Below are 10817 nucleotides of genomic sequence, written 5' to 3'. Positions count from 1 at the left end.
GAATGAACATAATGCAGCAATAACACAGATATTCTCTAAAGGTTCGTTGACGATCACGTCTCCTAATTACGTCAAAACAAGAGCAACCGACTTCTCAGTATAAAAGCAAGACGTTATCAGGTTCCCAATAGGTACGTTAGCTTAATGATTTTTTTCAGAAAGCCACATTTGGGGATTGTGGTAAGGTAACAAAAGGTGTGGAAGCTTAACACAGGAATGAAGCTGGTTCGGCTAAATATATAATTGACTCACTGAAAAGAGGACAAAATGCTGTTAGCAAATGAAGCTATGCAAATGAATAGACATTATGTGCTTTTGGAAAAAATCATATTAATGATGCTACCACAACCAAATGTGAGTCATTGCTAACCCCATTCTACTGCACAGGTACAGGTTGCTGGAGTGAAAATGTCTTAGGGAAGGAGTGATGGCTGTTAACTGGTCTAGGTTTTAATATTGGTCAGTTGTAGGTACTGTGTGTATAAACATTAATTAAATTTACAATAATAAAAAGAAAAGCAGCGACAATGCAGATATCATACTACAAGCCTATGGTAAATTTCCGCTTCGTATTGCTACCATTATACAAATTGTGGGTAGTATTGGGTTTAGCACCTGTGGAAGAAGACTCCGTATCAAAAATACACTGCAACAAAATTCTTAGTGTCTTACGAAGGAGATTACGACATCCTTCTGGTTCCTGGTTGTGCACTGCTGTGTTGATTTCAGTATTGTATTGGTCTGAAAGTTTTGTAATGCATGCTAGTTTACCTTCCATACCATTAATTATTTACATCATTATGTTAATTATTGCAGAAGTGAAGCTGATTTTGATTTTTTTGATATGTACTGTAACAAGGCTTAAACACATACGCTCCTTTATTGAAGGGCTCACATTTGTAGACAGCCTCATTTCTGTAAAGGAGGTAACTTGCAGTAAATTCATATCCAGCTTTGTGATCGTCGTTAACGTTGCATTGACGAGTGGCGCTGCACTGAGCGTGTACCAGAGCTCCATAATTGTGTCTATACACGTTATATTCCAATTGTTTATAGATTCAGTTGTGGTTCTCCAATTTGTATTGCTGGTGTTGGAGCTTTGGGTGAGACTGACGACTCTTAACGAGTGTCTCTTGGTGGAGATGTATCATCCTCGTCCTCCACAACTGCAAGTGGCGCCACAGCCAGCTACGTCGTCAGTGAGGCTGAGTCATCTGAGAGAGGTATTCATGGCCTTGATACTTGCTGCTGAGAAGTTGGAGGAACACTTTCGGTTTTCGTTGGTTGCTGATATAGCACATGCCGTTTTTGGTGCGATCTGCAGCTCATGCGAAGTGCTTATCATCATTGACAAACCAGATGTTACTGGTTCACTGCCATACAGCAAATCATTGAGGACGTCGATGTTATGGCTCGCATACCACTACTTCAAGATAGTATGTCTGGCACTGTCTTGTGCGGCAGCTAAGGATGCGTCGAGACGTACCGGTGTGATCCTGCATAGGCTACCAGTACTGTCACCTTCACTCTCTGACGAAGTGGAGGCCTTTCTCCGTATGACGTCACTGGAAGTACAACTGAATTTCACAGCTGCAGGGTTCATCGAAATCGACCGCCATTTTCTGGTTTCAGCACTCGCTGTCGTCTTTACATACCTCGTCGTCATTGGTCAATCTGTGACTGACTGGTGAAAGCGCCTGTCGTCCTACTATTTTTTTCTTGTATCTGATTTAACGAATTATTGATCACCAAGCAGAAAAAGTGATCTGTATGGGGCAGGCTGGATACTAGGCTATATCGCTGCTGCTAGCGCTCCCCCACATGGGGAAAGAATTGATGATAAACACTAAAATATTTAGTGTGAATAGCTCGCATCTACCTGTCGTGGAACAGGCAGTGGTCTATTTTTTATTCTTAGTTACCTAATATTAACACTGTGATACATACTTTGTATCTCACAGGTATAGTACCTGAACGTGTTGTGAATGTCATTGAGGCACATAAAGAGTGTAGATCAAATTCCTGTCCAGGCACCATAATTTAGTGTCCCACAGCTTTATCAAATCTGTGAATACGCAAGGTTAGTTTTTTCTCTAATATGGACACAACTTACTTCCTATAACAAACTTTTTGCGTTTTGAGATTGAGTTATATCTCTTAGTGACGTGTAAATGATTTATTTAAATGTAAATAATTTCTCTTGCATTTCAAAGTGTGCTATTTTATCCATAGAAAATTTAGTAGGACTGCGTATTTTTGCAAAAATGGGCACATGCTTCTTAGTTTCTCATCCAGGTCACATACTTTTCGTACTTGTAGGTGTAATTAGCCCTCGTCCATAGATTAATCTGTGTGTTTACGACCATGCTGCTAATAAAATCAAGAAGAGTGTTTACACTCAGATGAGCCCTTAGCGTTACCTCAGTGGCAGCATATATGATTCTGAGGTTTGCTTTCAGTTGAATTTTGCTATCAGCTTAATATTTATTAATTGGGTTGCCACAACAAAGTATTTTCTCATCATACACTGGCAGCTGCCCTAAGCCCATGAGGCCTGAGACCTGACATTCAGGTATTCTGACACAACATGGGATCTAAACTGTTGGTCCATTTGCCCCTAAAAGCGTAAAGACTTGTTAACTTCCTCCTTGAGGTCGAAAAAGTGAGAAATTGATCACCTTTGCTCGTAGTGGACGCTTTTAAAACCTCGGCTACCATGGAAACCAGTTGACAGGCAAAAGTGGCACTACTTTTCATGACCGACCCCTGTCACTTGTAATAGTGCTGGGAGAACTTACCAGAACAGTGCTTTGGGAGGCACATACAAACACTTAGTTTTTATTGATATCGACACCTTGGTGACAATCAATAGTTTTTTAATGCAATTGGTCAATGGCTTCAGAAAATTAGGAATAATACCTGTATAGCTGTGTGAAATCATTTTCTGTTCATTCATGGGCGTCCTTCAATTACCTGTAAAATATATATGTGAATTTTCACAATCAATAATTTCTTAAGTATGTGAATTACTTTTAGCCTTTACTGTTCCATTATCTTTAGTTGAAATAATTCTTAAATTTTATTTCCATGCAGTGAAGGTGTGGCTTCTCAACTTGTTGTAAAATATTTCTGCAATACAGAAAATTTCTCTGTGATAGGGTACTTACACAGGCTGACATCATTAAGGGGAGGCGAAAGAACTGTGGCACGTTTTTAAAATACATATTCAGCTCAGTTGTAACAATATGAATCCAAAAAAGTGTTCAGAAATATTGATAAATGGCGATACCACACGTGCTCTTCACAAATGCTGATGTTGAAATCACTCAGAGCAGTAAAGGGGTTTACGTATACCTTGGCATATGAAATTCTCTACAATTACCTGGTGCTCCAGAAATGATATCATGCCAGTCAAATTCACACAGCAGTATTCAGCATCAAAAGTGAATGATGTGCAGCATAATTGGTACAATCTGTTATATTGAAGTTATGTTACAACAGGTCATAATTAGCGTTAAATATCGATGCACAACCTATCTTTTTTTTAATGGTATTGCAACTTCCTTGGAGGCGATTCACCATCTTTCATGTATAACCTTTGCCCTGACGTTTTCGTATTTCCACTGAAGCGATCTTCTGGAATCTAGCTGCACATTATGCACTTAAATCAGCGAATGTTGAAAATGGATATATTGTCACTCTTATAATTAATCCCTTGGTAGTTATGCTAGTTATACTTGTTCACTTGGTCTTCTGTTTTATTGGTGTGCGTCATTCACATTCACAATGTTTTGTTGGCACTATCACTACACTATGGAACTTAGTAGGCCATATAGGCTTTTATTCATTATGTCATATAGCACTTTAGACAACTATTTTTCCTAATGACATGATTAGATATTTAGTTAATGTCTCAACAAACTATGAACTTTGATACTGATGTACCTTTTCATCACAGAGATGTTTAACTGAACATTAGAGGTAACTGGATAGTTTCAATACGATTTACAACATGGTAACTTATTAGGGTAAATTCCTTTAGTCATCTGCACAAGGGGCATTTGAAGAGTTCAGTTTCAAAATTAAAATATATAATCATGTGTAATGTTCTTGGTGTTAAATTATTGTATTAAATTGTGAGTTTCTTTCATGTCCAGTTTACTGTCTTTATATTATTGCTTTACAGCAAAACGATGTGTCTATGAGGAGTACAGTCCCCTGTATGTGTTATTGATTTTTAAAATGGTTATATGCATCAAATTACTTTCATCCTATTATTGAGCGTTGTCTTCAGTGAGCCAGTTTAAATTAAAAACGCTTCAAACTACAATGCTAATGACTTTTATTTAAGTTTGAGGAAACATCACCTGCTACTATCCTTAACTGTGGACTACATAACTTATTCTTTTTTTATTTCCTTTAGTTGTTTCAGCACCATTAAAAATAAATCATTCCCTTTATTCATTTGACAGGTGGTTACCAAATATGTTTTACTATTTGTTTAAAAATAATAAAGGGAAAAAACGATTTAAATGATATCAAGCAATATGTTTGCAACTACAACAGTGACATGTTTCCATGGTTTGAGAATACTGAAATAAATTCTCTTTTTCTAGACATCTGAGAAACAGAATACAACATTCTTCTGTTACGTTTGTCTGTGTATCAATGCCCATTACTGTTAAATGAGATTTAATAAAAGTTATTGTTGTACAAATACATTTTATTTGTATCAAGCATAATATCCTATGGGATGTACAGGTGCAGGGAAAGAAGGTGGTTGTTGCTTCCTGCTTATGACGACAAGTGACCAGGACTTATCCAGTGGGTGTCCAGTGCTGATGTCAAATGATAAAACATATCCATATATATATATATATATATATATATATATATATATATATATATATATATATAATGTGTAAAAATTTAAATTTAAAACAATTAAGTAAACTGCACTCAGAAAATGATACATACAGTACTATAGTTGATAATTGTATCAAAAATATACAATTTTTACTCTTAACAAGGTCTATGAGTTGTTGTCCATTTAGATTTAGAAAACCTTTTAATCTTAGTTGTTTAGCTTTAGCTGTTAATTGGCTTACATTTAGAGTCTACATTTATATACTAAAAATCTTCAGGAATGTTATTCATTTATGTTCTCTATCAATTACGAAAAACTTGTGTAATTTTTGTAAATATAAAGAAGTCTCATTTGGAAACACAATTTTCCTTAAAAATCATGTACAATTTTTAAAATCGATGAGAAATACCTAAAAAAAAGGTCAATGTGGAGTTAAAAAGGATCAATATTAGACATTGTGCCAGTACCTACAATTACATACTACTAGAGAAGGATGACTCTGGGCTCCTCTACCAATCAGAAAGTCATCAAATGTACCATCAATGTAACAGATGTCAGGGCACAAGGCAAACATTGCTGTATAGCCTCTGAAAGATGCAAGCAGGAATCCAAGCACCACATTGTTACTTAACAACATGGTATGAAGTAACACATTAATTTCAGCACTAAAGGCTGCGGAAATGGAAGATCTCAGCGACCCAGAATAATTACAGAATTATTAAAGCTATGTAAGAAGAGCTGACGAGACCAAGAAATGAAGGCACTTGCTATCATACACCCAGAGGAGCCACGCTGTATTCCAGTTATCGGCTCTTTAAAGAATGAGGCTTTTGGATCCCAAAGAGGCACCTAGTTATGCAGACATTCTGTTTGTCACATTAGAACCAGAGATAATGACGTCTTTTAAATTTCGTGAAAAGACGACAGGCTGGTCCATTATTGTCTGCCTGATATCTGGCTGCTGACTTCCAAACCAAGACTGGTGCCTATAGCGACATTGCTTGAGATTTGTGTAGCCAACCCTCACCCGCTGAGGGTCACCTGCAGATGATCTGCCAACTGGCATTTCCACAAACTCCAGATGCAGCTTGTTTCTACAGCCCAGTGATCAACTCGTGAACATCTGTTGAAATCTTGGTCGATTCTTGGTCTTCACAAAAAGGCGATATTCTCGACCACAAGGTCGGCATTCCTCATTTGAGCACATGACGGGCTGTATGAGAGTGCTGAGGTGAGAACTGCACTGTATAACATATGGTCTATTTATAGGGGAGAAATGTACTTTTGTCTCTAGAACTTTCTAATGTTTATAGGAAACTGTTAGGTAGTTCCTTCAGCCTAACCCCGACAAGGTGATGCATACACACAATTCGCTATGAAGGATGGAGTAGCTAGTGTTTTCCACTATTTTCGCAAAAACATCTAATAAATCCCAATAATCAAAACAATGTCAAGCTTGGGGAGGAAAGTGTTTGAGTTTTCCATAGTAATGGACAAATTTGTCAAAATTTAAGACGCTTTATCAGTATATGATGTGACATCATTAAATTACATAACTGGATTTTCCACATTGCACACTATATTGTCAAGGTGTATTACATCATAAATTGCTTTCCTTTTTTCTACCATGTTGTATAATACATAACATGAATAATTAATTTGTAGTATCAGACTCCTGTACATTAATAATTACTGCTATTTTTGTATAAATTATACACACTCATTAATGTTAAAGTGTACTACAACATAATATTTGCCACCACTTTTTAAGTAGGATGAGTCTGTTGCTGATGACAGACAACTCACAACACAGCACATCGAATGCCAATACTTTCATAATTACAATCATAATATAATCAATTTTCTGTCTGCAAGGTGGCAGCCAGACAAGGAATATCCTAGAGAACTGGTTAAAACACATAAATACTAAGGCATCAGTCTAGGCTTTACTATTTTTCTCCCAGAATAACTTTGGTTGTGCCTATGTTACACAACCTGCCTGCCTTTCAGAACCAAGGCACTTCTGTTTGGTTCTAGCTGCTGACAAGAGCTACCTTCAGCCTTCTGCTGAAATTTCAAATAGCGAATTCAGGCTGTGAGCTCAGTCAATAGCATCTGTGGGCGGCAGGTTATATGTTCGAACTCTGGACATTCGGCAGAGCAGAACACAATTGCTTCTCTCTTTAGTGATCCAGACATCCAGTAAAGAAACGCCTTTCTTGTGAGGCAGAGTCTCTGACTCTGCATCCCATGACCAGCCATGAACAGAACTTAACATGAACTGCCTTCCTTCCCATCGTTATTTAGTTTGTTCATCCACCTAGACTGGTCTACATGTGATAACTCCCTACACTAAGTGCGCCCCATGTATCCCATACACTGAAACATATTCTCTTTACTTGACTTAATTTCCTGTTTTATCATGTAACATCATTATGAGGATACTTCTGCTATTGGTGTTTATGAAAATAGTAGTTGCAGATGATAAGAATAAAGCAATAACATATTTAAATGATGTTGGTTATATATATATATATATATATATATATATATATATATATATATAATGTGTAAAAATTTAAATTTAAAACAATTAAGTAAATTGCACTCAGAAAATTATACATATAGTACTATAGTTGATAATTGTATTAAAAAATAAAATCCACTTCCTATATCAAATTGGTGGCATACAGCAGAGAATACAGTTTTATCTGAAGGTTCATTAGAGAATTTCAAGACAAATTTGATTGGTGTGCAATAACATAATATCAAGAATTTTTTTGAAGATTTTATTATAGAATTTATAGATGAAATATATTGGATCCTTGTATTAAGATTTCAAAGACTATCTGAAAATCTTATAAGAGAATTCAAAGACAAAGTTGATTGTAATGTAATATAATGATGTCAAAGATTATCTGAAGATTTTATAAGAGAATTTGAAGAGAAAGTAGATTGGTATTATATATCATTTTTTTAATTTATCTGAAGATTTGAGATAAGATTTTAGAATATCAAAAATTTTCTGAATCATTTATGCAAATACCAACAGAATGCTATTAAATAATTGGATCTTAAGAAGCAGATTGTGTAATATGTTTAACTGATAAAGATTGTCAATTTGTAAAAACTATCTGAAATCATATCTTCCATAAAAAATGTGTTGATAAATGGATTGTAGATCATTCTTCTTGTCCACCATGTAGATCTGTTATTAAAAGAATTTTAAATATATTATGAGGATACTTCTGCTATTGGTGTTTATGAAAATAGTAGTTGCAGATGATAAAAATCAAGCTATAAAATATTTAAATGATTTTGGTTATTTGGGTATACAAGATAACGAAAATACTCAAGTGAATGATTACGTTTTTTAGTGGGGCTTTAATGCTATTTTAGTTAAAATATAACCTTGAAATGTTGTATTTAGTGGAGATACTTTAAATTTTATGAATAAACCTAAATGTGTAAAAGATACTTATGGTAGTTTTAGTATCAGTATGTATAAATAGTACAAGCAAAATATAAGATGGCATTATAAAGGTGTAAATAAAAACTTACTACAAGTAACAGATGCAGAATTTTATATATAGCAAAAATACTTGAATATTCAGTTTGACCGCGATAGTAATAATTCTGATATTTTAATTACAAATAAAAGTTGGTACATAGATTCGAAATATATGGTGTAAAATGAGCTAAAAATCTAGATGGACAAGGTGATGTCTTACGTCATGCATTTTCCCAACTATCAATAAAGATCCAGTAGAAATACATGAGGAAGATGAAGAGCTGTGGTGCATGAAAATTAATAGGAATACACCAAAAGCTCCAACAAATCTATTTGAAGTATTAGTGTATGTATTTGGTATCATTAGGTTTACAACACAGATGTTTATGGGTCAACAATGTATCCATACTACAATGGTTGACATTTGCAGTTATCTCAAGATGATATCGATGCTATTCAAAGTTTTTACAGTGTTGCATCACTAACATCAACAAAACCAACAATTTTTACAACATCGACAATAACACAATTTTCTGTACCAATTCAACCAGTTGAACCATTATGTAAAAATAAACAGATCGATCACCTATTATTTGTGAATGGAAGTTTGGATGTTTTTATGAGAACTGTGTACAGAGTGAAGATAAACCTCAGTTAATAACTAATTTGTCGTCATTTTTACCTCATAATCGGCCAAATATATATGGTATATATCACAGACCTAGTAGTGAAATTGTAATATTTCTTGGCAACATTATCTGAATTATTCTTTTACACACATTGCAATTAATTTCAGGATATCCAAAACCAGTATAGAGTACTGGTTTATAACATAATATTAAAATAAACATGTAGGACATTTTTATTCTTTACTGAGCTTTTCTATGCTGTGTTAGATGATGCAATTTTATTTATAGCATGTGGAATTATTAGTAGATAATTTTCAGGATTACCAGCTTTTGCATTTAGATACACCAATGGCATGTTGCATTTTTTCAAAGATGATACATTTTATAAGTATAATGAGTTTTAAAAAAAGGTAATAAGAGCAAGTACAACTGATATATCATTATTTAGAATAGATTGCTCATTAATATCACAACAAATAATTACACAAAAAGTGGAATGCAGAAGACTGAAGTTTTTTCCGTTTCAGGTAGACAGTATTATAGTCAACAATAAATGGGCAATAAAACTGTTAAGATTTTTTACTTTAATAAATGTATGCCAACCTAGTCAAGAACTCTACTAAATGTAGTGTCTTAAAGGATATAAATGAATTTGGAAAGAAATTACGCAAACCAAAATCACATTGTAAAAAATATGTAAATCAAGGTAGAAAAAATAGTATTACTTGAAGAAAAACAGCACTAGGAAAAATGAAATAGAAAAGAGTAACACAGAAAACGAAATTGAAACTATTAACCCCTTTTTACAACAGTTCCAAAGATCTGAAAATATTGATGTACCAGATTCATTTGAATCTAATCAACCTAATGATGAATATTTATCGATTATAATTAAACCATTAATGAATCGCAAATATCGAGGAAAACATCTCCTTAAAAATCTCTATAAATTTATCAAGATTGATCATAATGGTGCAATTTTAGCTATGTTTACCATTGCTGATAAGGAAAGAATAACAAAATTATTTCTAGTGTTTAACTGAAATTATAAAGGGAATGCTTTACCATATAAATATATTATTGCAAAGATAGCAGAGTTGTTAAACATTTATCACAGCATTGAAGTTAAAAATATGAAAAGAAATGTTAAATTATGGCAAGAATTTTTAAATATGACTCCATTAGGGAAGATTCAAGATTAATTTTTTTAGATGTATAAATATAAAAAAATTGTAGCTGAGCTCAATAGTATCAATAAATGTATACCATTAATGAAGTTAAGTGAGCTTGATACAATCAATCATATGAAATTACGAATGTAGAAAATGTGAATACAAAATATGGCCACAGAACGTTTTGATGCTCAACAATCAGTTCAAAATTATCGTATCAAACAAATATGCTAAATAGCTCAGTTGGGAAAATAGTAATGTGATTGTTGGGAAAAAAATGAAGTATAAAGGTAAGAATAAAGATATTCATGATTTAGTTTTTTTGTATGTATTAAGTGGATACCGAAAAGATATGTAGGAAATGTAAAATTGAATTATCTATTGATGATTATTATCTACACGACTATACAAGAGATAAACATGAACACATATGTTAGCCTTGCTACAAAGAATATGATAAATATCAACCTCAGCAGTATGCAGTAATCAAAGATAAGTTACTTGAAGAAGTGCCCTGTGGATGTGGTAATTATGTTTGCATGGTATACTTTTGCAATCATCAACTCACAATAAAATATAATGTGGATTTCTCAACTAAAATATTTCCTAATTGTATTGAGGCGAAAGATATTAATTCC

The 10817-nt window shown here is 33.8% G+C and overlaps 1 protein-coding gene across 1 annotated transcript; it reads left to right on the top strand.

The window, feature by feature from the left end:
• The first annotated feature begins 527 nt into the window (after nt 1–527).
• Nucleotides 528–1691, top strand: LOC126235355 (uncharacterized). Its single transcript, XM_049944078.1, has one exon. The coding sequence runs from the start codon at nt 528–530 to the stop codon at nt 1689–1691; it is 1164 nt and encodes a 387-aa protein (XP_049800035.1).
• Nucleotides 1692–10817: the final 9126 nt, after the last annotated feature.

The sequence above is a fragment of the Schistocerca nitens genome, chromosome 2, assembly GCF_023898315.1.
Source record: "Schistocerca nitens isolate TAMUIC-IGC-003100 chromosome 2, iqSchNite1.1, whole genome shotgun sequence".
Lineage (NCBI taxonomy): Eukaryota > Metazoa > Arthropoda > Insecta > Orthoptera > Acrididae > Schistocerca > Schistocerca nitens.
Note: the sequence above shows the minus strand (reverse complement) of the source record. Positions and strands in the feature narration are given on the sequence as shown.

Excerpts from the sequence above, each read along its gene's own strand:
- LOC126235355 (XM_049944078.1), top strand. The coding sequence starts at position 528 with ATGCAGATATCATACTACAAGCCTATGGTAAATTTCCGCTTCGTATTG.